Genomic DNA, 25605 nt, shown 5'->3' on the forward strand with positions numbered 1-25605 from the left:
GGTAGCTGGCTGCTCATGATAAGGCTGGAGCAGGGATGTGCCACAGTCCATGTCTGCAGTGGGAGTGCTGCTGGGATTAATCCCACAGGATGTGGTGCTCGTGGCCCCTTCCCGGTCCCTCCATCAGGTGGCTGCTGTGGGCGAGCTAATAAACGTGCTCAGGGAATTAAATCCTGTTAGATCCCATTGTCCCGGGTGCTCACATGGAGGATGAGCCATGGCTGGGTGTGTTAATGTGCTTCCAGAGCCCCTCTGCCCTGCCTTGTACAGGGATGTGGACGGCGATAGGCATACGGATAGGGACAGGGACCAGGTTAGGGGAAGGAACAAGGACAGGGACAGAGCATGCAGACTCCTGGAAGGTTTTGCATAAGTTCAGCTGGACATGGGAGCACATGGATAGATCCATCCCATAGGGATCCTGTATGCTCCAGGAGCACAGCAGACTGGGAAGTCCAAAGCTGCCCCTGCTCAAAGCAGTGCTGCGAGGTGAGGGTCTGTGTTGGCTTCTCTGCACATTAAGGAACCAAAATGCAGGGAAAAGCCAGGTTTGGAGCTGTGCCTCTTTCTTCTGGGAGCAGCTCTGGGAACAAAAGCCCCCAGGTGACATCTTGGTGGGGCTTAGCAACCCTTCCCCTCCGCCACAGCCCAGCCTTGAGCTGGAGTGCAGAGACGGAGAGGGCGGTGAGGCCGAAGAGAGGAGAGAAGGAAGTAGAGTGAATCCCTCCCCTGGCAGATGAAATCCTTTCCCTCTGAAGTGGCATTAAAGCAAGGTTTTCCCTTCCTGAGGAGGAGGCAGAGGTGCCTGGCAATGGGCTGAAGCAGCTATTGCTGGTCCTGCTGCTGGGCTCCCTGAGGCAGCACAGGCAGGGGACAAGCCCAGGCACAAAGGGGAGAGCAGAACGGCGGCTTCTTCTCATCAGGACTGGCACTTTCGGGAAGTTTTACTGCAGGAAGACAAGTGTAACACCCAGCACCGAGCCTCCTGGCAGAATTAAAGCGCTGCCGGGCAGCTGAGGACACTTCTTTTCTCTGCTGCCTCCGTTCAGGCTCTGTGAAGGCACAGGAACATCCTGCTAAGTCAGTCGGTGTGTTCGGGGGGTTATTTTTGAAAGAGAAGGCAAGCCAGGGAGAGCAAAGAGCAGGAAAAGAAGAGGACGGGGAAGGATGTTGTTAATGGGAAGCCTCGGTAGCGCATTCCTCTTATCTGTTGTTTGTCATTCCCCTCTTCCCTTTCTGTCTGAATCTTTACTCAAAGAGCTATGTGCTGCTGGGTGCTGTTTGCCAGGGCGATGTGCCAGCCGGCTTCTCGAAGCCCTTTGCTCCAGGGACAAGGTTATGTGAGCGGGGAGGCTTGGTGCTGTGGCCCCCAACCCCATGGTGTGGAGCACACGCTGCTATGGGGCTTTGCAAGGTGGGGCTACACCCTCCGGCCCCAGTCCTGATCCTGGGGCCCTAAAGAGGACAAGGAAAGGTAGAACAAAGTGAAGCATCTTCCTCCTTGCTGCTCATGACCTTCGTGGGTCCTGGGGGAGGATCCCCCATCGCTGGCTCTTGCAAGGTCCTGACCCCAAAGCAGGGACAAGAAGAGGCGGGGGGAGACTCCACCACCCCTAGCAAGGCTGGAAGGAGGAGGAGGAAGAGGAGAAGGATGGTGAGAGAGCCGCACCTTGTCTCTGCAGTGAAGACCCTGCCCGCTTGGAGACCCCCCATTCCCAGCCCCTGTGGGGATTAGAGGGGCTGGGTTCCGGGAATTAGGGAACAACGCTGTTGTAGCCGTGAATGAGTAATTCCCGGCTGGATGCGAGTGTGTGTGGTTGTGCACATGTACGTGTGTGCACTTGTGCGTGTGCAATTCCTCCCCACGCCCCGGCAGCGGGGAGCACCGAGCAGCCGGTAGGTCCCCGTTTGGGTGGGCTCTCCTGTGTGTGTCCCCTCCTCGGGATCTGGTGGCTTTTCATCCATCGGGGGGATCGGGTCCCCCCTTCCATCCCTATGGTCGGGGGCCCGGGGCTGCGCCGGTGGGGTCTCACCTTTGGCTCCACATCCTCCGCGTTGCGCGCAGGAGGGGGCATCACCATGGAGGGAGGGATGCAGAGAAGGATGGAGGGAAGGGTGGAGGGAAGGATGGGGATCCGGGGGTCTGCACCCAGACCTCCCCCGGCCCCTGCCCCGGCGGAAGGGCGGTGGAAGGGCGTCCGCGGCTGCGCTGCCCTCCGCGCTGCGCGGCTCCCGGGCCCGGCGGGGGGGCGGAGAGGAGCTGGGGAAGTGGGGGGGAAGGACAGGGGCGGGGAGGGGACGGGCAGCAGCCGCCTCTCGCCTTCCCCCCGTCCCCCGCCCCGGCACAAGCCGCCGGGAGCCCGCGGAGCGCGGAGCGGAGCCCGGCGGGGATGCGGGCAGCGGGGATGCGGGCGGCTGGGAGCCGCGGTACCCGGCTCCGCGGCTGAGGATCGGCTCCGCGCCGGGCGGAGCGCACCCGTTTCTCTTTTCCAGCCCATCCTCCTCCGGATCTGGGATCTACCTGGACTCCTTGGGAATTACTTTTTTTTTTTCCCGTTCCCTTTCTTTTTTCTTTCTTTTTTTTTTTTTTTTTTTTTTTTTTAGTTCCCTTTTTTTGGCACACGTGCAGGAACGCGGGGATTTACTAACATGATCTTGGCAAACGCCTTTTGCATCGTCCTCTTCGTAGGTGAGTGGCCCCGCCGGGGGTTCCCGCAGAGCTGATGTCGCCTGGTCAGGTTGGGGGGGCAGAGGTGGGGTGTCCCCGCCCCCGCATGGGGACTGGAAAGGGGCTGGGCTCACCTCTGGTGTGGGAGAAGCACTGGGAGAGAGGCGAGGAGACACGAGGATTTTAACTAGGAGCAACTTTATTTTCCTGTTCTCCATCAGATTTAAAGAGGGGGGGACACAACACAACCCCAACCGGGACACCCCCTCTTTTGGCCCCGATCGTGACAAAGCCCTACCCTCCTTTGATCCCTTCTCTCCTTGTCCAACGTGGATTTGCATTTCGGATGTTCACCCCTATGTGTGTGTTCCCTTCTGAGTCTCCCAGCGCCCTTCAGCAGCTGCTGCCGTGGCTGCCGGGTCCCCTCCCAGCTCCGTCCTTTCGTGCCTGGGAACTCGGCGCGGAGAATAGGTTCAGAAAGTTGAGCTAATTGTATGTGTGTGTGCGCGTGGGGAATTGCTGTCCCCTCTGCTGCGGGGCCTGCGTGTTGCTGTAGCTCCTGGGTGAGTTATTCAGGAGCTTTGTCTCTGCCAGGAAGAAAGCTCAGTTATTTCTAGGGCAGCCTCCTCCGAGGGCGGGGAAGGTGCAGCCAAAAAGGAGAAAAGCCAGAGATTTTGGTGGATCTGAGGTGAAAAGGCCGCTTTGCGACCCCAGCCAGATTGGGTGCTCACAGGACCGTGCCTCGGTCATGCTCAGGATGCCATCAGGGCCCCGCTGCCTTGCCACGGTTGGCTGTGTGTCAGTGAGCCCCAGCACGCTGCAGCAGCCAGCGCCCCGTATAACTCTGCTGAGCTCGCCTGGGATGGAGCAGCGTCAGCCCGCTCTGAGGATGGGGAGAAAAGAGGCTGGGAGGGGCTTGAAGGCTGGGAGAGCAGATCTCCATCCAGAGCATCCCGCGGTGTGGGGCTGGGATGCAGGCAGAGGGACCACTGTGTGCGGGGGGCTCTGCATCCCTGCTCCCCGGGTGAAATGGGGGTGATCAGCTCATCCTCTGCCCTGCTCCCCAGCACGATGGGGAGGTAAGGAGGGGGCTGTTGCTTCACGTGACTTTATGTGGGGTGGGGTGGGGCACAGTAGGGTGTAAAGCTCTGATTTGGGGGTGCCTTTTGCCATGACCTGCCAGCGGCAGTGTGCTGGGGAGTATTGGAGCAGGGGTCACAAACCGCTTTCTGAAGTAGAGAGAGCACGGGGGGATGCTCTGGGGGCAGGTTGAGGGGCACAAGTGGGAGACGTCTGGGCAGGGAGAGGAGTGGGCTCTCCAGCACGGCTGGGGGGCCGCTGTCTGTCTATACATGTCCAGTGCGCTGCTGGACGGCTCACAAGCAAGATACAGGAGGACAGAGACCTCCAGGATGCCCCACTTAAAGGCATCCAACCCGTGCTCCATTCACCCTTGCAGTGGGGGTTCATGAATGTAAGACCTTCTGCACCCCTTTCCTGGGTACCCCAAAGGTTTCATGGGTGCAGGGGGGCTGCAAGACCCTGAGCAGTGATTGCAGGGAAGCCGTGCCCCCAGATGGAGCATTAAGGATGAGGTGACCAGGGTGCCTCATCTCCCTGCTTTCCGAAGCAGCCCTCAGTAAGGCAGCGGGAGCTCAGCTCTTCACATCTGGGCTCTTTCTGCTGAGCCAAGAACGCCCTTTCTTGGGCGAAGCTGGTTGGGAGAAAGGGATCTAGGGCTCGCTGCCCCCGCGGCCAGGCTGGAGGCTGGCTCCCGAGGAGCCTGAGCTTGGAGTCAGTTGTGAGGATAAATTTTTCCCTCCAAAGCTGCCCATGTCCAAAGGGCTCTGGCAGGATCGGTAAGAGCGAACGTGTATTCCAGCCAGGAAAGAGGCAGCACAGCCTGATGGTGCTGGGGGAGCAATGGGAGCGGGAGGGACGCGGGCCATCGCCTGTGCATCTGCCTGCTGATCCTCGCTGTGCTCCCACACCCCAGAGGCTGCTGAGGATGGGGTTTAAACGCTCTGCAGATGTTTTGTTGATGGGAGGTTAATGTGCATCCAGGAGGTGATTTCTTTTGGGTTAGGCCCCCCCCCCAGCCTGCCCCTTCGTCCAAGCTCCCACCTTGTGCCTCTGGGGGGGTCTGCAGAGCTTTTCCCAGCTTCTCAGAGGAGGGTCCTGGGAAAAATCGCGCCCCCAGCAGCCCGAGTTGAGTGTGCTGCTGAACCTGGGGGGACCGAGGTGTCCTGTGCGGGCTGTGAACCACGGGGAAGGGCTGCTCCTGCCCTTCCTGCTCTGGTGGGACTGTTCCGTGCTGGCATTGCCAGCTTGGATGTGATGTGGGATGCTGCAGGCACCCTCCCGGGGCTGCCAAGGGGACATGTAGCACCCTTCCTCTGCGAGGAAGCAAGGTGACAAAAGCTGGGAAGCTGGGGCCAGCTCATCACCATGTTCTCACCCCGGTGGCTGGATTTACTCTTGGGATTCCTATCCCGGCATAAGCAAGTGCCCGTCCCTGTGCTGGAGCCCCTTGCGAGGATGCTCCATGTGGTCCAGCACCTTCTGCATCAGGGAATACCTGTCTCCCTTTCCTGCCTGCTTGCCAGCAGCTCTGATCCCTGCCTGGGAAGCCTGTGGAGCCAGCAGGGAGGCTTCAGATGGTGTTTTGGGAAGAGGCTTCATGGCATCATCTGGACAAGACTGGATTGGAGCTGAGACCTGGGATTGCTCAAAGCAAAGGGCTTGGGGCCAGCACGGGGTGGATCTGCAGCCGAGCTGCGTGAGGGCAGCAGTGGAATGGCACACGGTGGAGCTGTGGGATGGCTCTGAATGCCCTGGGTCCTCTGGGTGCAGCAGGAGCAGCCGGATGCCTTGGACTGGGGTTTCCAGGAGTGTCAAGGTGCACAGGCGGCTCCTTTCTACCCAAAACACCAGAGCATCATCCGTCTCATGGAGAAGAGCTGGCATTTCTGCACTGAGGAGCATCTGGGGATGCCCGTTTGTCCTCCACCAGTCCAGGCTGTGTTTCAGGAGTGTGCCTCCACTGCTTACAGATCCTGCCTGCCTCCCATGTGGAATATAATCCTGAAAGGCCAAGGATGGCCATCCCAAGGGGCATCTGCCACCCAAAATTGGATCTAACGTGGGTGTAGAGGCTCTGCACCTTCTCCTGGTACCCGGACACCCACCAGACCCCTCTGAACACGATGGTGTTTGTTCAGGAGCATCAGCTGAAGACCAGGAGGATGTTCCTTGGCCTGACTGCAGGCAATGGAGCTGTTCCTACCCTGGGCTGCTGCCTGACCTGCTCCTTCACCTCCACAGGGCCCTATTCTTCCTGCAGAGCCATGAGCATCCCCTCTCCTTGACTCAAAGACAGAGGCTCCTGTGCCCGCTTTCTCCTGGTGTTCCCCTGCAGGATGGTGGCAGGGAACAAGCCCTGCCTGCAGCTGCCTGCATTTGGGAATTGCTGCTGGATCTGGGAGCCCATCAAGCACGGGAGCTGCCTGCATGTCCTGGCGGGGTGGGGGGGACACGGGGGGCCCTTGTCACATTCCTGTAAGTGTCACTGTCCTCCTGCCATACCCGGCCACGGGTTGGGACGGGGCTGGAGCTGGAGGTTGAGGATTGCTGTGCCCTTGTGGTGCCTTGCATGTGGCAGCAACAGGGTTGGGAAGCTGCTCCCCACGGCACAGGGGCAGCAATGGGGGGAATCATTGCATGAAGTGGGGTCTCCTTCTGCATCACCCCAGTGGGCAACTGAGGACACCCTCCAGGTCCTCTTGTCCCCACCTTTTCCTGCTTCAGAGCTTTCACTGCCTGCACTTGCAAATTGACTCAAGGGGTCCTGTCCTCGTCACCTCCATCACTTGGCTGATGCAAGCATAGGAGAGGTGTCTCTCTTCCCCATGCACCCGAGGATGGGTTTATGGGGTTGACTTGGCAAGAGTCTCTTCCAAAAAACAAAAGGAAATGAGAACATGAGAGGAATGGGGGTGTGGGGTGGGAAGGGGGCACACAGGCAGGAGCTGGGTTAGCTGGATGCTTGCCACCCCAAAGGGCGGCTGGCACAGAGGCACATCCTCGGGGGGGAAGAGTTTTTGCCGAGCTGCAGCTTTGCCAAGCCTGAAGCTCAAACCCATGACTCAGATGCCCCACAAATCCCGTGGCAGCCCTGAGAACATGAGCTGCCAAAAGAGAACCAAGGAGCAATGTGCGCAGCGAGCTTGGCTGGGCTCCGTGCTCCCCTTAGCTCTGGAGAGGTCGTGTGTGGGGTTCCGTGTCCCTGAGCACCGGGGCTGGAACCAGGCTCTGTTTAGTTTGGTTTTCATAAGAAACAGAGCCCTGGAGGTGAGGTGCTGGTTAACCCCCCACCTTCCCACCCCACGCTCCTGAGTGCGTCACTGCTGCCCTGTGACATCCCACTTGCTTCTTGAGGCCATCAGCTGAATTTTGCCCAGAGGGGGTGGGCTGGGGCCACATCCAGGCTTGTTTTTGGCATGATGGAAGGATGCTCTCCCTCTCTGGAGCATCTTGCAGGTGCTTTGAAGTGTTCAAGGCCAGGTTGTTGAGGCTTGGAGCAACCTGCTCTAGTGGAAGGTGGGGTAGGAGCTGGAGGAGCTTTAAGGTACCTTTCAACCCAGTCTGGGATTCTCTGGTTCTGCAGGGTCTCTGAATGCTGGGGGCCAGGTGGGAACTGGGCAAGAGGCTGATGTGTGTGTCCTGGGGAGGGGATGCAGGGCTTCACCCCTCTCTGCTCACCCACCCTCATGTCTCTGCCCTCATCTCTCCCCCTGCTGCCCCTCGCTCAGATGAGCTCCTTCGGTCGCTGGCAGCCCCCCCGTCCCCCCCGGGGCAGGACCCCCATGGCTGGCGGGTGCCCGTGGACTGTGTCCGAGCCAACGAGCTGTGTGCGGCGGAGCCAAGCTGCAGCTCCCGGTACCGCACGCTGCGGCAGTGCCTGGCCGGGCGCGACAGGAACACCATGCTGGCCAACAAGGAATGCCAGGCTGCCCTGGAGGTGCTGCAGGAGAGCCCCCTCTATGACTGCCGCTGCAAGAGAGGCATGAAGAAGGAGCTTCAGTGCCTTCAGATCTACTGGAGTATACACCTCGGGCTGACCGAAGGTAAGGGGCAGGGCTCTGTGGGGGTGCAGTGGGATGAAGGTGTGAGAAGGACCCACACCTTGAGTTTGAGAAGCTCCAAGGTCACCTCACTGCCTCTATGGGCACCCCAGGCAAGGCAGATGGCCCCCCCCGTTTCTCGTAGGATGCTGATGGAGGCCAGGCTGATTGTCTGCCCTACATGGGCACAGGGCAAGGGAGAAAGAGGCTGGGGATGTGTTGCAGCAAGAACTGATCTCTGTCATGTCAGAGCATGTTCCCTGGGCATCTGGGCATCTGTAAACTGGATCTTTTCCAGGCTCCATCCCTCCTGTCTGCCCCAAAGGAGATGTGCCCATGGGCTGAAGCACATCTAGGGCACAGCTTTGCACTTCGGTATCAGCTGTGGGGGTCCCTCAGGGTGCCAAGGTTGCTGCTGCCTCCTCAGGCCCCCTGTTAGCCCTTCCTCTGGTTGATGCACCAGAGCCTGTTGTCATTGGAGCCTGATGAAGAAGTGAACCAGAAGCTGGAGCAGTGCAGGTAACTGACATTGGGTTTTGCTGGCCTGGCGATGCTCTGTTCCTCGCAGGCAGGATCATCTGCTCCTCTGCAGGGGCTTCTCCCATGCTGCTGGTCCAGGCATGCTCAAAGGGAGGAATCACCAGTGAGGGGCTCAGCTGGGGCTGCTGCCAGTGCTGCAGGGGTTTGCTTCGCTGTTCTGTGAGCTCTACCCCTCCGGCCACCCCTGCACAGCTCCGCCAGCCCCTGGCTGGCCCCAGACTGGAGATGAGAGGGGCCAGCACCGCTTTAACCGTATGGATCCCTTTAATGGGCTTAGGGCTGGCTCTGCGCGTGGAAGCTCCTAAACCAAAGCAAAACCCGAGCTGCGGCACTGCCCTCACAGGGCACGTCCCTGCCTGGCTGCTGGCACCTCGTGAGCAGAGGGACCCTCAGGCACGTGCTGGCAGCTTGGCCCCGCTTCCACCAGCGATTTGGGCTGGTACAAACGCCCCCTCCTCTGCAGTTTCGTTCCCTGCTGACAGCCACCTCCTTCAGCAGCTCCAGCAATGGGGCTCCTTCGGTGGAGCCCAGGGATGAGTCCCCGTCCCCTGCACCCCCGTTCCTGTGGTGGGGGCAGGTCTCTGACCTCCCTCGCAAGCTGGGGCTGAAGCCAGAGGAGGTGCTGGCGGTGCCGCTCGGCGGTGGCAGCAAGGAGGGGTCAGCACCAGCTGAAACCCAGCCCCCAGCAGGAATTGCTTCATTGTTTCAGCAGCCTTCATTCAGCAAGTTCCCAGGGCTTTGCAAGCATGAATGAAGGATGCTCAAGTGCTTGATGGGCGCTCCAGGAGCTGCACCTGGGGGAGGAGGTGGGAAGAGAAGTGATTACACCGAGTCACAAGGAGAGGTGGAAGCTTTGGGGAGATGCAGCAGCTCCTAGCTTCAACGTGCATGAACCAGGGAGTGTAAAAGCAATGAGGAGCCCAGAGGTAGACTCTGATCTGCCTTTTAGTGAAGATGCTCCCACCCAGCCCTTTGGCCATGGGAGCTAACCTGTCCCTGCCATTAAGGAGGACTGCTTCCTCTCCAGCCTCACTCCTGGAGGTTAATTGCATCTCAGTGAGCTCAGGAAAAGTCCACTGCCCTTTTAATGCTCGGTAATTTCCCCAGCAAGCAGTAAGATTCAGCTGGTATTTAATTATTTATTGCATTGGCAAAGCAATATAGCGGGAGGTTCCAGTGTTTCCTAAATGCACTTTAATAAAGGTGCTATTTGTCATCTGAGCATTAGGAAACCCAGTAAGGAGAACGGGCTTGGCCTGAAGTTGTGCAGGCTGCCTGGAGCAGGGCTCCTGCCCCGTGATGAGCAGCATCACAGCTGCCCTTGACTCAGGTAGCATCGCCCTGAGTGTGGTATCAAGGCTGAAACCCCACAGCAGATGGAGGCAGCTCAACCTGGCATCCCACCGGCTCTCCCTGGCCAGTTCTGCCCTCCTACATTTCTAAGGGATGGTGCTGAGGAGGTGCTGGGCTTGGAGCAAGATTCCCACATTGCTGCCTGCCTCTCAATGAGCTTGTTTTCCAGCGCTGGATTTCAAGTGGCTCTTTAATTGCATGGGATAAATGCTGCTGCTGCCTTGGGCTAATAATAACTCGGGAGCATCATGGCCTGGAGTGGTCCAGGCTCATCAGCAGTGAGAGCAAGGATGCAGGCAGAGATCCTGCCAAAAGTGCTGCCAGGCACAGGGAGATCGATGCTCCAGACTGGTCACCTCTGACTGGGGCTTTCAAAGTCCAGCCATTGATTATTTTATATATATGTATTATTCCTGTGGCTGCTGGTGCTTGAGGAGAGCGTTTCCTCTCCTGAGAGCCGTGATTGACTCTCCTGAAGTCAGCTTTTCCTGGAGATACAGAGAAGCAGAGGGGGTTTGCACTGCAATCCAAGGTGGGAGAGAGGGGGGCTTGCTCCCAGCCTGGGGATGTATGGACTGTGCTTAGGTTCCCTCTGGAAAGTGGGGATTGTGATGGATGAGCCCCTGGAGTGCAGTGCGGGTGGATCAGGGGTGGGGATGCTCCAGTGCTCAAGTGCTGAGGTTCTCCTCTCAGGTCTGTATCCCCTATATAGACCCTGAAACCTTCACTTGGCTGGCCCTGTGGATGTGGTCACACAATGGTGACCTTTCAGATCTGAACTCCCTCAAGTCCTGAGCTCAGTTTGAACTCAGCATCTGCCAGGCCTGATGTGCAGGTCCAAATGTGTCAGGACCAGATGTCAGCAGCTGCAGACACAGCCCAGCCCAGCCACAGCCTCCCAGCCAACAGGAGCTCAGCCGAGCTGCTCCAAAACTGCCTTTTCCTTTTCCAGTGATTTAAATGCTTTCTGGTTTTCCCTTCTCAAGTCCCACATCGCCCCGCTGGGGAGGTGCCCCTCCCCAGCCATAGGCTCAATGCTGGCTGCGGTCATTCACTGCAGGGTTTAATTTGCTTCTTCTCCCCCTTTATTTTCTCCCTTTCCCCTCCAGGAGAAGAGTTCTATGAAGCTTCCCCCTATGAGCCGGTCACCTCTCGTCTCTCTGATATATTCAGACTTGCTTCAATTTTCTCAGGTAATAAAAGCAACACGATTTGTCTTCCCCTGCCTGGGAATGCAGACCTGCCGCCGAGCTCCCTGCGAGGAAGACCTGCACCTCCTTCCCCCGTGCTTGCTCCTTTGCTCCTCTAGCTCCTCTGGCCACTTTCCTGCCAGTCCTTCTCCTATCACCCCAAGCCTGATGCCTTGAGCATCAGTCGGGGGTGAGGCACGGCCCCCGCAGCGGCTGTGGTGCCGATGCTTGAGGGGGTGAATGCTTTTGTGTTTTGATGCACTTTGGGACAAATCCTCCCTGTTTCAGACCTTCCCAGTGGGATGAGACATTGCTGGGAGTGGTCGAGCCACAGTGAGGTGAGGGCTCATTTGAGCCCCTGCCTGGCAATGATGGCTCCTCGAGCTTCCCATTTCACCCCAGGCTGTGATTTAGGATTTTACCTTTCATGGGCTTATATACAATAGCTGTGGCTGGAGAGCCCTTATTTCCCTCCTTTGTCTTGCTGTGTCCCCTCTAGTGCCACAGCATTCGGCAGAGGAGGGGGACCAGACCCTCCTGCTGCCCATCCATCGCTTGGTCTAAAGTGATTTGTTTTCTGGAAGATTTGGGACCAGCAGGGCACCGCATATGTGGGGAAGCCAAGGAGGGGACCCTCTTTGCTGTCCATCCACAGCCTCAAGCCAGAATATGGGATGCTGCTGGGAGAAGGATGCTGAGCCCTTTGAAGCATCTCACTTCTCTCTGACTCCACGTCCTCCTCTGGGGGACCCAAAATCTGCCACCATCCTCAGGAACAATTTTTCCCCATCTATTTCCATGACAACCCTCCTGCTGCAGCTCCCCCCTCCCCTTTTCAAATTAGGTCAGCAATGCCTTGGCTTCTCCTTGCTCTTTCTTCTCTTAATCCTTTCCCCCATCCTGCCCGCCACTGCAGGGGTTCGGGGGTTCCTGTATCCCCAGACCTCATGGGGGGCACATGGCAGAGGCTGGTGGAACCTTGGGGTCCCCACAGTGATGCTGTGCCCCCTCCGGGCTGTGCTTGGGGATATCTTGGAGGAGGGCTCTGATGCTGCATCCCATCACCCGTCAGGTTTTCGCTCCCAAAGGGAATTTGCCAGGCTCTCTCCCAGGAGCTCGGCACCGGTTCGGGATGATGCTGCCACCCCCTCCCGTCTCCCGCCCGCCTTTTGGGATTACATTAGCATCAAGGAAATATTTTAGCTGCTGGGAAGTATGAAAAGCAAAGTGTCTGGAGTGGGGGATTAAACGCTCAGGGGTTGATGCATTCACAAAAGCAAAGTGTGAGGAGAAGGAAGCCTGTCTGGCAATTCTGGGGCTGAGGGGCGGGGGGAATGGGCTCTTGTTATACTCTAGAGGTGAGCTGTGACCATCGTGGTGGCCTCAATGCTTCTTGCACCCTTCACTGTTTCCCTCACACTGGGCTGGAGCAGTGATTTGCCCCCCAGGACCCTCAGCTCTGACCTGGAGCGAGTGATGGAGGCAAATGAGCCATTTACGTTGTCTCTGGATAACAAGGCTGAGCAGAGGCTGCTGATTGCTGGGGATAGTGGAGGGCTTACTTCACCTCTCCAGAGAGCAGAGGCTGTGGAAGTGAGGAGGAGGCTGATGCACATTGCTCCTGGACCCCTCCATAAAGCAGAGCATCCCAGGCAGGCAGAGAAGATGCTCTGTAGTGCCAAATGGTGCTGGAGCGTGCCCTTGGGAAACCACAGCCTGCAGAGAAGCAGGAAGAGGCTCCGGGTGGGAACCAGCCCTACGCTGCCCATGTGGGCACCAACCTGGAGCAGCAGCACCCAAGAGGAGGGCGGGTGCCAGGCCCCTGGCTTCAGCTCATGCTGCACAGGGCTGCCTTCCCCATCACCCTCCTCCTCTGCCCTGGACCCTGCCCTGTGTGGAGAGGAGAGGCAGCGCCTGTAGGGGGGCCGCTGGTGGCACCAGGCCTCCCAGCACAACCCCTCCCCTGCTCCCTCGTTCCGCGGCTCCTTCTCGACTCATGAAATTTTCATGCTTGTGTTTTATTAATGAGCTCCCCAGAAACCCTGCACTTTAAACATCAGCTCTATTAACATGCATCCAGGTCCCTGCAGGTCCCGGGCAGGGCAGCAGCGATGCTCCCGAGGATTAGACAATAAGCCAGCACTTTGCACAGATCCCACGCTCACGCTGTTATCCACAGGGCTTGGAGCTGGGAGAGAACAGAGAGGGCTCAGTGCATCCCCCCAAAACCAGGAGCTGGTGTGGGCAAAGCGACAAGAGAGCCGTGTGTCTCCTAAGCTTGTCAAGCATCTTTCTCCCCTTCTGCTGCTCTGACATCGGTGTTATGAGCTGTCTCCATCCTCAGCCCTTAGCTGGAAGGACCCAGGTTGCAAAATGGTAATCTGTGCTCCATCCCTTCTTCAGGGATGCTGTGGAGCCCCAAAGGGTTTATCTTCACCTTTCCTCCCCTCTCATGGCTTTATTCCTAATAGGGTTTATGGCCTGCTGGCAAGAGGAGGCTTCCCCCAGCACTGGTTCACACTCTGATCATCCAGCAGCTCAAACACCTCTCCTAGCTCCGACGACCTTCTTGCCTCTTGCACCATTTTTCAAGGCAGATCTGCTTATGAATCATACATCAAAAGAAGAATTCACTTTACATATGTCTTATCGACCTCCCCCAGCCCTGGTACATCTCCACAGGGGTGATCCTCACTGGGATAATGTTTGGCATTTCAATGGCTCTCTCCAAAGGGCCTTACCCTTTGGCTCTGGGGTCTCCTGGCATCACAGCCCAGCTGGGGAGTGCTGGCCCTGAGTGAAGGGGACATGGGGACCCCATAGTTGTCATGGTGTGGGTTTGGACTGATGTTACCAAGCCCTTAGAAGCTGCAAACATCCCCCATTGGCAGTGGGATGTGGACTGGTTTTGCATGGGAGAGCATTGGGAGGCTTCCAGCTTCACCTTTTAATCAAGACCCCTTCATGGAAGCAGCACCGTGATGATGGCTCCCAGCCTGGAGGCTCACCCCAAGTTGGAAAAGACCATGGAAAAATGAGACAAAGTAGGGTCCTGTGCTGCAAAAGACACCCCAAACCACTGCTCACATGCAGGGAAGCCCCCCCCAGGCAACTGGTGGAGGCAAAGGCTGATGATGATGCTCAACGCTCACCTGGGGCAGCTGCTTGCCATTTACTAATTACCAAGGCCCTACAAATAGGCTGTTGGAAAGCTCCTCCTCAGTGCTGGTTTTGGAAGTGGAAGCTGGGAGACAAAAGAGGAATCCAAGGATGTGGCTGGGCAGGAGGTGAGGGATAAGGTGGCCGCTAAAGCAGCGCCTGGGCTGCTGGGGGAGATCCATCATTTTGACAGAAAAAGAGACAATTCAACATTTGTTCCCAGCCAGGGGTTTGGCTTTGTCCATCCTATCCCTGTTCACTTGCCTATGGATTCCCAGGATAGATGTGGGATCTGGCTGGTTTGTGCCTCCAGAGACAGCCCAGGGAGTAGGTAGACACCCAGGCTGAGGGTGACCCAGTTTTAGGGTGCCCCAGGAGAGGATCTGGGGCTGAGGTGGCCCCGTGCAGCTCAGTGGATTTTGCTGGTTTGGAGCAGGCTGAATAATTCATTATTATTCTTTGAATAAATGACAAAGAACAAAGCTGTTGCGAGTTCATGGCATGAATGATGCATTGGAGACTCTGTCCAGGTCTCCCTGCTGCAATTGGTGTGTGTTAACCATTCCTGTGCTGTAGGGGGATCTCCAAATCATAGAATCGATGGGTTGGAAAAGACCTTTAAGATCATCAAGGACTGCCAAGGCCACCACTAGAATAGAGGGGGACAGGGATGAAGCAGGGGAACCACACTGGCGCATCCTGCTTCCTCCCTGTAGCATCTCCCCTTGTTGAGAGCATCTTGGTGCCAACTCAGCCCTTCTCCCTCTTGCTCTCCGGGCAGGAATGGACCCTGCCGCCAACTCCAAAAGCAACCACTGCCTCGATGCGGCCAAAGCCTGCAACCTGAACGACAACTGCAAGCGCCTGCGCTCGGGCTACATCTCCACGTGCAGCCGGGAGATCTCGGCCAGTGAGCCCTGCAGCCGCAGGAAGTGCCACAAGGCGCTGCGGCAGTTCTTCGACCGCGTGCCCAGTGAGTACACCTACCGCCTGCTCTTCTGCTCCTGCAAGGACCAGGCCTGCGCCGAGCGCCGGCGCCAAACCATTGTCCCCTCCTGCTCCTACGAGGACAAGGAGAAGCCCAACTGCCTGGATCTGCGCAGCACGTGCCGCACGGACCACCTCTGCCGGTAAGGGATCCGTGTGGGCTCCTCCCACCCTTCCCAGTGTTGGGAGGGTGAACCTACAGGGGGGTTTGTGTGGGGCTGTGGCTTTGCATTGCTCCCACTGCAAGTTCATCCTCCCAGTGCTGTGTGGCGCTTGCTGGCTGGAACTCCTCCAGTAACAGCTCCATTCTGTGTATGAAATGGGGCAGTTAATGGGTTTTGGCTGTTTATGGAGTGGTTCGTGGGCTAAGACATGGCCTCGAAGTTGGTCCCCCTTGCTCTGGAGAGAGTCCATGGGTTTGGGCAGGGCTGTGTGTGGTTTGCAAGCATGGGGCTGCCAACTGAGCTTCCCACCTTCCCCTGAGCTCTGATCTGCTCCAGAACCCCCCAGGGCAGAGCCACTGCTCTGCCTTTCCCTGTGCTTGGGGAGGCTGCAGTGGGGCAGAACAAGGGGGATGGAGCGTGGGGACTGTGCTGGTTCTGTTCCCCACCTCAGACTTCATCTCTCCAAGCTCTGAAAGGGGTGAATGTGCAGAAGGCACTACAGCAGTGAGGGCACCCCTGCCCTGCAAGCAGCAAAGTCTCTTGATGTGCTGTCAACATCCCCAGTGTAACTCCATGGCTGGTGAAATCCACTGCTTCCCCCATGGCAGAGCAAAGTTGGGAGATCAGGTTTTTGTTCTGTTATGAAACTCATTATTCATACAGCACAAACCCCTCCTGTCACCCTCCAGGGGCTGGCTCAGCCTCATAAAGAACATTTCCTATGAGGAGGAGGATCTTTTTGCCATCAAAGTGATGGAGTTTCCAAGAGCTTGGTGGCAAAATAAATAAATAACACAGCTTCAGGTCTTCTTCCGTGTTTGAAATGTGGGAATGTGGCTTTTTATCAAAAACTAATACAAAAAGCCAATGTCTATGAATAAAAGATACCAGGGCTGCTCTGAGATGCGACCAAATGAATGGCAGCACCTCTCCGTCAGAAGCCTGATGCTTGCTCAGGCAGTGAAGCTGAGGATGCATGTGTTTGTGGAGGGAATAACCTGCATTAGCAGCGTGTTGGGGGGGACCAGAGAGGCAGTGGAGCTGCTGAGCATTAATTATAAGCCTGTTCCTGCATGAAATTAAATTCTCCTAGAAAGAGGTGAAGCAGCGAACGGGGAATCACGAGGCAGCTGCTTTGCTCTCAGTTAGGAATGTGTTTTTCCAACAGCAGCGTGGATGCTGCCTGGCTGGGGAGAGGCAGCCTGGCTGGGGGGGCTCTTGCTCTACAAAGCCCCCCTTTGGTGCAAGGTGGTCTCATTCAGTGTCAACGCAGAGGTCTCTGCTGTGGCCTCGGTGCTTGGGGCTGCACCTCTGGTGCATTTCTCCAAGATCCCTGGAGGTGCTGCTGGTCCAGCCCCAGGGAGCAGCTTGTGCTGGGCACAGCAGCCTGGTAAGGTTTGCACCGCGGGTGGGTTTAGGTGCTGGGTGTCCCCTTGGCAGAGTGGCTCTGGGCTGGGTGTGGAGGGCTGTGGTGCTGGGGGCCGCTCCTCTTCTCTCCTTTCCCTTCCACCTCTCCAAAGCCTCTGTGTTTATAAATAACAAAGCTTTGGCAGGCAGCTTCTGCCGAGATCATCACCAGGTGCTGGGATGTGTACAAATAGAGCACTCAGGCTTTGTCCTCCTTCCCACGGCATCTGCATCCACCAATCTCCACCCAGGAGCAACCTGGCATGAAACCCCTCATCCTCCCGAGCCTGTGGGCAAGGCAAGGCTGGGGTCTGCCATGGGATTCCCTATGTCTGTGCTTATCAGCATCACAGAGCGATGCTTGTCCTTATCTGTGCACGGGACTGGCAAGGGCACTGAACTCGGAGCAGATCCGTGAGCTTCGAAACCCCGCGGTGACAGATGAGATGCTGCTCCCGCACGAGCTGCCAGAGTAATTAAACCTCCTGGCTGAGCGCCTAATGAGCAGCAAAGCCCTCCACCGGGATGGGGCTTTGCAGGGAGGTTTCTGGCTGCTGTCTCGCTGAGGTTGGTGCTGAGCTGGGTGCAGGGGCTGCTGCTTCTGCAGGACACGACCCACCCTGCGGTCGCGTTGCTTCCTTCTGAAAGAATCACAGTCACACACTGGTTTGTGTTAGGAGGGACAAAACCTGCGCTTTCCGTTCCCAGGGGTGAGATGCAGGATCTGGGCTATGTGGGGCTGAAATCCTCGGCTTTGCTCTAGAAAAGCAATTTAAACGTCTGGCTGTGACCTGTGAAACTGCTGAATATCCTCAGCGAATTGCCCGAGCCCCTTCGCCCGGCTCCCGGCCGTGAAAGCAAGAGCAATCAAGCCCAGATCACTGCAATCTGGGAAGCTCTTTTTGCCAGGAAACTTCTCCCGGCACAATAGAGGAGCCAAACGCGCTGCCTGAGCTTTGTGGCTGATTGCAGCGGACAGGTTTGAGCTCCCAGAATATAAAACCCCTTTGCAAAACACTAACCTCAGCGAAGGGGAAAGGGCGGGGGGAGAAAAGAGCTGATTTCAGCAGCTGCAGTTTGCTGTATTTTTCATCTTGCATCAGCAAGTCAGGAACACAAATAATCTGGTCTTCTATGCTTCAGTGATGCTGGTGCTGAAGAATTTCCCAGCCTCTGCTGGCTGTAGCTCCTGCAATGCCAAAACCAGAGCAATGGCTTTAACCTGAAGAAGGGAGACTGGGAATAGCTCTTAAACAGGAGCTCTTCCCTGTGAGGGTGTTGAGGTGCTGGCACAGGGTGCCCAGAGAAGCTGTGGCTGCCCCATCCCTGGCAGTGTTCAAGGCCAGGTTGGACACAGGGGCTTGGAGCACCCTGCTCCAGTGGAAGGGGTCCCTGCCTGTGGCAGGGGTTGGAACTGGAGGAGCTTTAAGGTTCCTCCCGACATGAACCAGGCTGTTTCGTTTGCCTCAGTTTTCTTGCTATTTTCAGTGTATTCCTCACCCCAGGACCCCAAGGGAGGCTGGGCTCGGGCTGTGTGAGGGAAGAGACTGATCCAGGCTGCTGGGTATTGATTAAACACCAATCACAGGAACAAAACACTTTTGTGTTTTCAAACCCACGTCCTCGTCTTCACACCCTTTGTTTAGCCCAGACAAAATGCCATCTATAATGAATGATTCCTTGATGAACAGCGGAGCGGCAGCACGACTTTCTGGTTACACCGTGTAACGAGAGAGGCTCGGAAGTGCAGCTCTGCTGTCTGGGAAAGAGAGGAGGAGGGAGAAATGCTCCTGGATTTAACTGTGGCTCTGGGTGCTGTTGGGAGGACCAGTGCTTGAGTCTGGAGTGAGACCAGCCATGGCTGATGGGTCCTCTGGGTGCTATAATGAGGGAAGCCTCCAAATCTAACCTTAAATTAGAAAATGGGTGGCTTGGCTTCCCTGTATGGAGGAAAGGGAGGGATGTGGTGAGTGGGGCAGCACCCTGGGGATCTTTCCCCTGGGATCCCATGGGTACCGATGGGGGAAGACAGCTCGAAGGGATGTCTCACTCCATGAGCTCAAGGCTAACCTACTCTTAGCACAGTCATAAGTCAATTCACACTGAATAATTAAACAGAAAACCTTCATAAGTATTGACTTAATGTGACAGCAAGTCTATACTGACTCAGGGTTTGCTTATGTAAACACCATCTCCTGTTCAGCTTAGTTAGCAGTTCAATGAAATAGAACAGTCCTTCAATTAAAATCAAATGATGCGTGTGTTTAATCCTTCCATTCTCTTACTGGGTAATGATGGGGTTGGAGCACAGGCATGAGGAGGGGAAAATCCCATCTTTCAACTGCTCTTATCTGTGATGAGTCAAAATGTGATGTCCTAAAAATACATATGGAGAACCGAACTTTTAATTAACGGCGCCGATCTCGGCAGTTGGGCTCTCGTCTGCTCGTCCTCACTTTCCCTTTTCCTTTTGCTGTCTTGACTCTCATTTGGGAATTTCTTCTTTGCTTCTCTCTGGTTCATTCCAGTTTTGCCTCTTTCTTGCTGTCCCCATCTTGCTGGGGGACTTTAGGATGGGAGATGAGTTCCCCTCCTGCAGTGCTGCACTATGGCAGAAAGATGGTTTTTGCTAAAAGCAGGAATAGATCCTCTTGGCTCATGTCAGAACCAATGAATCCAACCTCCAGAGGTAACTTTTCCTGGATAAAGCAAGTATTTCCGTGGATGTTTTTTTTTCTCTCCCACTGTGAGCTGCTCCCTAGCTTTGGGAGAGGGTCACCCAGAAAAGTGGAGTTATGCTGCAGCTTCCCTCGAATTCCTTTTGCTGATCCCTGTCCCCAGGGCTCTTTGAATTACCTGGGTCGCCGTTGTTGGTGTTTGAGGCTGGTTTGTTTTATCTCAGCATCTGCTGGCTTTGAAAGCATTCATCTCCAGCAGGACACTGGCTGTTGGGAGGATGCCCGTGGGTTTCTCGTGTTTTGCTCAGTTTTTCCATGTTGTCACAGCTTTTTGAACATCCAGGGCTCCACAGGAGGGAGAAGTGCGCTTCCCATCCTGATGCTTGTGTCTCTTAAAGCCATTTTTCCCTGGTCCCTGTAAATTGCCTGTGAAAAAAAACCCCTCTTGAGTACTCTCCACATCTTGGACATTTTCTGCATGAAATATTCACGAGCCGGATGCTGCTTTGATGGGTGGTGAGTTATTACCAGTGCCAGGCTTGGACATCTCTGAGGCGTGTGGTGATGGGAACAGTTAGCACCCAATTAGGCACCTTGCATCTGTGCTGGGGATTTTTTCTTTCTCTGCTTAAAAGATCGCAAAGAAAAAGAAAAGCCCCAATCAAAACTCCTCTGCTGTGTAGGTACCTTTTAATGTCCGAGCGAGGGTGTCTTGCTGGTGCTGGCAAGCTGCTCCTCAATTCCTGCGTGATAACAAGGCGAGGAGATGAGTTTGCAGCCAAGAGCTGATGGGATGCACGAAATTCCCTACATGGGAGATATCTGCACTGGGGGTATGGGGATGGATGGGAGGTGTCTGGAGCTGGGCAGGGAGAAAGAGAAGTATTAAAGCTCCTGAGCCCTTGGGGTTGTCCACCTTTGGCATCATCCTGGTCTTTTCACCCAAAAATCAAATGAGTTTTCTCAGTGCATCAAAGAGAAACAGCTTGGAAACTCCTAATCTTCGAACTCCACAGTTGGAGCGGGTTTGGGATGTGATATGTGTGGTATATATAGAATTATTTTTTGTTAATCTGTTTTTTGACTCTTTTTTTTTTCTCCCCCTCCTTGGAGGCCTTCCAGGACAATAATGTGCTGGCTGAGGCTTTGCCCTGCAGCTCCTTGTGCCAGCATCCTCCATCCCCATCCCAGCAATTCCCATCCCAGGTCTTTGCAAGGCAGAGCCTGGCCAGACCCACCTGCTGTCTCAAGCTGCCAGCCAGCAATTTGGCACCAGATCCTCCTGTTTCTTCTAAGCTGGACTTGGCTCTTTGTCCTTTTATTTTGCCTGGGCACTTAAAAGCAGCAATCTGAGAAGCTAAGGGCCAGCTCCAGTAAGTTTATTCCTGGCAGTTAGTCTCTGCCAGTGACTGCAAACTCATTGTATACAACGGAAAGAGTGACATCTGGCTTGGATATTCTGGAAAGATTACCAGCTGGCTTGTCATGTATTATGAAAAGAATAACATTTGCCTTAGAGGATGCTCCAAGCCAGGAGCGGGGCCCCGGGGAGCAGCGTGACAAATTTCCATGGCACTCGGTGATGAACTTGCCCCAGTTCTTTAAGAGAATTGATGTGCCTTCACCTCGCATTTGGGGAGAGGGGAAATGCTGTCGGAAACTTTATTTCTCTCCTGCTGCGGGAAAGAGGAGGAGGGAAGCCAAATACCTGCCTGCAATGGGGATGTTGTCAAAGGAGCAGAGTTCTACCCTGCAGCACCCACCCCAGGCTTTTGCTTCTGCTCCCACCTTCCCCATATCATGCTGCAGCCACCCCGCACATGCCCTGGTTGCACCTCTCCCTGGGGCTGTGCCAGTTGTGTTGCTATTTATTAGCATCTGAGGTGCAGAAGAGCACGGCGGTGCCCAGGAGCCCTGCCTTGGAATAACCCAGATGAAGAGGTTGAACTTGCCCTGGAATTGTGCAGCCTGGCGGGAGGCTGGAAATGGGTCAGGCAGCTGCTGGAAGTGGGAACATCACCCAGCTCATGCCGCTGGCAGGCTAGAGCAGAGCATGACCGGTGTGCTCAGCAGCAGAAGGAAGGTACCAAGTGCACGGTGGCTCTTGTCAACCCCCCAGCTGCCCAGGGAGCTTGTTCTGGGGTGATGCTGGGGTCCCCACAGAACCATGAGTCCTCAGGAGAGGCTCAGCTGCTCCACAGGAGATGCTTGCATCCATGAGTGTAAAACTCCATGGAAAAACCTCGGTCATGGATGGCTGGAAACAGCGGGAAACAGAAAACCACTGCATTCCTGCTGGAGCATCCAGCCCCAAGCAGCTGTGCTTTATTCCTTCTTATGTCCTTTCCCTTTCATTCCATGAAGCCGCAGTGGCCTTTGGGCTGTGGGCTCAGCACCAGCATCTCTGCTCCTCTCTGGCTGCATTTCAGCCCCTCACTCCCTTAGTGCACTCAAGATGTGGTGTGATGGGAAGTGCTGGGTGGATGGAAGGTAGCACTGCAGGTTCCTTCTCCCACATTTAATCACTGCTGCTTTTGTTCCTCCACTTAATTTGATCGAAACCTTCTGAAAACAAATCATTCCTATTAAAAAAAACCAAAACCCAAACCCACACACAATTTCTACCCCTTATTTTCATCAGTTCTTATGACTTTAGGCAGGTACTGTTGGATGATTTGATCACTGATTGGACAAAGATGACATTTAATTAAGAAGGAAGAAAAAGGAAGCTGAGGAAAATAATGTATGGCTCCTGCTTTCTATATGAAATGTGGGGAAAAAGGAGCTGAGGAGATTTTCTGTTGTGAAATCAAGGTCTCATCTCCAGTGTCAGCAGTTTGGCTGCTTCATAGCGGTTCCTGCCTGTGATTGAGATCCAGCGTGGGGCACAATTCAGCCTTGTGTCTAGTCATTCAATGACTGAGTCATTTTGGGAATCTGCAGCCCGTCCATTTGCCCACTTGGTCCATCTGTCTGTCCTCTTGGGCATCTTTCCTGTTTCTTTATCCTTCCACCTCAGTGATTTGGTTCATCCCAAGATAAATCCTCAGGGCATTGCATGGGAAGCGTGGGCTTGTGTCAGCAGAGCCCAGTTGCTGCTGCACCTGGAAACAACTGTGCTCCCATCCCTCCTTACACTTTTGCTGTGCATTATGCTGAGCAGTGAGGAAGTTAGGAGTGGAAATCAGCATCTCTTGTCCCTTTTTATCCCTCCTGGTCCTGCTGGTTCCTCCTATCTCTGCTTCTTCTGTGGTCAGGAGCACTTCAGCAGGGTTTTCTGCAAGCCTGTTTTTTGGTTTTACCCCTTCTCAGCTTCCAAAGGAGAAAGGGAAATGTAACCCCCAACCCCAGGCATTTCAGTTGCACTCTGATCTTTAACAATTCAGAGGGAAGATAAAAACAAGTGGTGAAATTTTGCAGTCACTTCATGCCACTGGGAGCAGGGTGGCCAAATGAGGCTGTGAGGTTTCTGGTGTGTGCTGGCAGGAGCGGTGGGGTGAGTGAGTTGTCCTTCTATAGACTTAGATCATAGAATCCCAGACTGGTTTGGGTTGGAAGGGATCCTAAAGCTCACCCAGTGTCAACCCCTGCCATGGGCAGGGACACCTTCTGCTATAGCAGCTTGCTCCAAGCCCCTGTGTCCAGCCTGGCCTTGAGCACTGCCAGGGATGCAGTAACCTGGCCTTGACTGTTGCTCCTTGCTGCTCTATTGCTCCTTGCTGCTCTGTTGCTCTGTGCTGGGAATGGTGGTGAAATCCCACCCCTGTCCCTCTTTCTCTTTGCACCCAGGTCCCGTTTGGCTGATTTCCACACCAACTGCCAAGCCTCCTTCCAGACCCTTACGAGCTGCCCTGGGGACAACTACCAAGCGTGCCTGGGGTCCTATGCAGGGCTCATTGGTGAGTGCCGTGGGGTCGGGATGCTGAAGGGTCTCTCCCACCACAAACCCTCATCCCTCTTCTTTCTCCTTGCAGGTTTTGACATGACGCCCAACTACATTGATGCCAGCACCACCAGCATCACCATCTCACCCTGGTGCTCCTGCAAAGGCAGTGGCAACATGGAAGAAGAGTGTGAGAAGTTCCTCAGAGACTTCACGGAAAACCCATGTCTCCGTAAGGCGCTTCCCTGTCCCCCTCTCACCCTACCCCATCCCTGTTGGTGTGCAGGCCTCCATAAACATCTCCTGCCTCCTAGGAAACGCCATCCAAGCCTTTGGCAACGGCACTGATGTGAACCTCTCCCCCAAGAATCCCTTGCCCCCCATCACCCTGCCACCGAAGACAGAGAAGAGCCCTGCGTTGCCAGATGACATCAATGACAGCAACACTATGTATGACACGAGCATCATCACCACCTGCACCTCTGTCCAGGTAGGAGCTGAGCCTGGTTGTTGCTGCAAACTGGGAGCACTGGTCTGGACTCTTGGTAGGTCCATCAGTCAGGAGATTGGCTGCAGCCCATGGGCAGCAGTAAGTCTTGCTCAGTGCCTGCATCCCTGTCTGGATACCGTGGTGGTACCCAGATGCCTGGCAGGATGTGACCATCCCCAGTAACTGGGGCTCTGGTGTGGAGAAAGGAGGGAGATCCATCCCTTTTCCTTGCTTGGGGCATCATCCACTGCCTGGCACAGCACTATGCCCAGGGCAAGGTGAGCTGGAGTAGCTGTCCCGAGCCCAAACTCTCCTGCCCTGGATCACTGGGGGTGAAACCAGCTTGAATTCCACATGGATTTGAAAAAAAAAAAAGGAAAATCCCTAAAAAACCTTCAGCCTTTCTCCTCCCTAGGAGCACGGACTGAAGCTAAACAGGTCCAAAGAGCAGAGCCTGTGCTACTCAGAGGTATGTTTGGGGCAGGGGGGAGTGCAGGGAGGAGGGATCTTAGGGTTGTGAGATGTTTCCCACTGGAAATGGCTTGCAAAGGACATTCCAGAGGGGATGTCACGCAGAAGGCTGCTGGCTTCACTGCCTGGAGAGTGACAACAGGCATTTTCAAAGCTTGAGTGCTTTTCCCCCCCAAAAAGAGCCTTGATGAAACCTTGCTCTCCCCTTGCCCACAGACCCAGCTCACCACGGACATCATGCCAGACCAGAAGACCTTTGTGGACCAAAAGGCAGGCGGCAGCCGACACTGGGCAGGCCGGATCCTGCCCATTGTGCCCATCCTCCTGCTGCTGCTGGTGTTATAGAGGACAAGGACGGCAGCTGCCGGCGGGACAGGGATGCTCACACCAGTGCGCCCAAGAGCACCCCGGCATGCTGGCCCTCGCCTTGCTTCCCACTGTGGCGATGGGAAGGGGAGGATTCGCCTCGTGGAGACTGGAACGCTCCCAAGCGCCGGTGCTGCTGAGCCTGGATGCCAGGAGGATCCTCACCGTGTTGGGGAACTTTGGCGGTTTTCTTCCTATTTTCATTTTTCCCTTTTTTTGGGGGGTCTTTTATGGTGCGTTGGGTTTCTTTTCTACAGCGGCTCATGGTGAAACCCCTCTATGTGCTCTGCCACAGAGGATCCAGAGCTGAAATATCCAGAGGGAAAATAGGTGTCGAGCCGAGCATTGGCAAAGGTTATTTGCAGGACCCGTCAGCCTGGGTGGCTGCAGGGCTGGTGAAGTTCCCACATCAGAGCATCCCATAGGATGGATGTGCCATTGGGAGGCTTTTCCACTTCTTCCGAGGGGACTTGCTCAAGCTCTTGACATGGTTATTGGAGTTTTGTTGGATTTTTCCCTTTCCCGTGGTCAATGAGGGTTTTCAAGTGGAAGAGAAAAGAAACTACTGTTCAAACGTTGTGAGCTTGTCCTGATGTTTCAATCTGTCACTGCGAGGGGGAGATTGTCCTTTATCATTTTTCCCTTTTTTTTATTGATCTTCATCTGGTCAAATCTGGTTTGGGATGGGACCCAACCCACCCATGGCTGGAAAGCTCTAGATGCTCCTCTCCCTTTCTTTTCTATATACATATATAGTGTATGTATATACCTTTCATCTATACCTACATATATGTATGTATATACATAACCATATCCATCTACAGTGTGGCTTTTTACATTTCCTTTTTTCCTTTCTTTTTAAAAGAAAATTGCTCAAATGGCAGCAATTACTTTAAAAAATGTATTATTGTAAAATTTATTTTTTTTAATGATGTCTATAATGGAAAAAAAAGAATAATTCCAATAAACCAAGAACAACCAACCCAGGACAGAAGCAGCACCGAGCTCCGTCGACCATCCACGTGTGTCCGGCCAAGCAGCCCAAGCCTGAAAGGGGGAAAAGGGGCCCTTCAGGCTCTGAAACATGGGGATTTGGGTCAACGTAAGTATTTTGCAGTGCTGCAGA

The 25605-nt window shown here is 55.2% G+C and overlaps 1 protein-coding gene across 1 annotated transcript; it reads left to right on the plus strand.

The window, feature by feature from the left end:
• Positions 1–2015: 2015 nt before the first annotated feature.
• GFRA2 (GDNF family receptor alpha 2) lies at positions 2016–24458 on the plus strand (the record flags this gene model as incomplete). Its single annotated transcript, XM_080634569.1, has 9 exons — positions 2016–2689; positions 7480–7794; positions 10794–10877; positions 14815–15163; positions 23059–23168; positions 23244–23384; positions 23467–23642; positions 24058–24111; positions 24330–24458. Exons 1-9 carry the CDS (start codon positions 2650–2652, stop codon positions 24456–24458), a joined length of 1398 nt encoding a protein of 465 aa, XP_080490695.1. The 5' UTR covers positions 2016–2649.
• Between the last annotated feature and the right edge of the window lie 1147 nt (positions 24459–25605).

Source organism: Psittacula echo (genome assembly GCF_963264785.1).
Source record: "Psittacula echo genome assembly, chromosome: 25".
NCBI lineage: Eukaryota > Metazoa > Chordata > Aves > Psittaciformes > Psittacidae > Psittacula > Psittacula echo.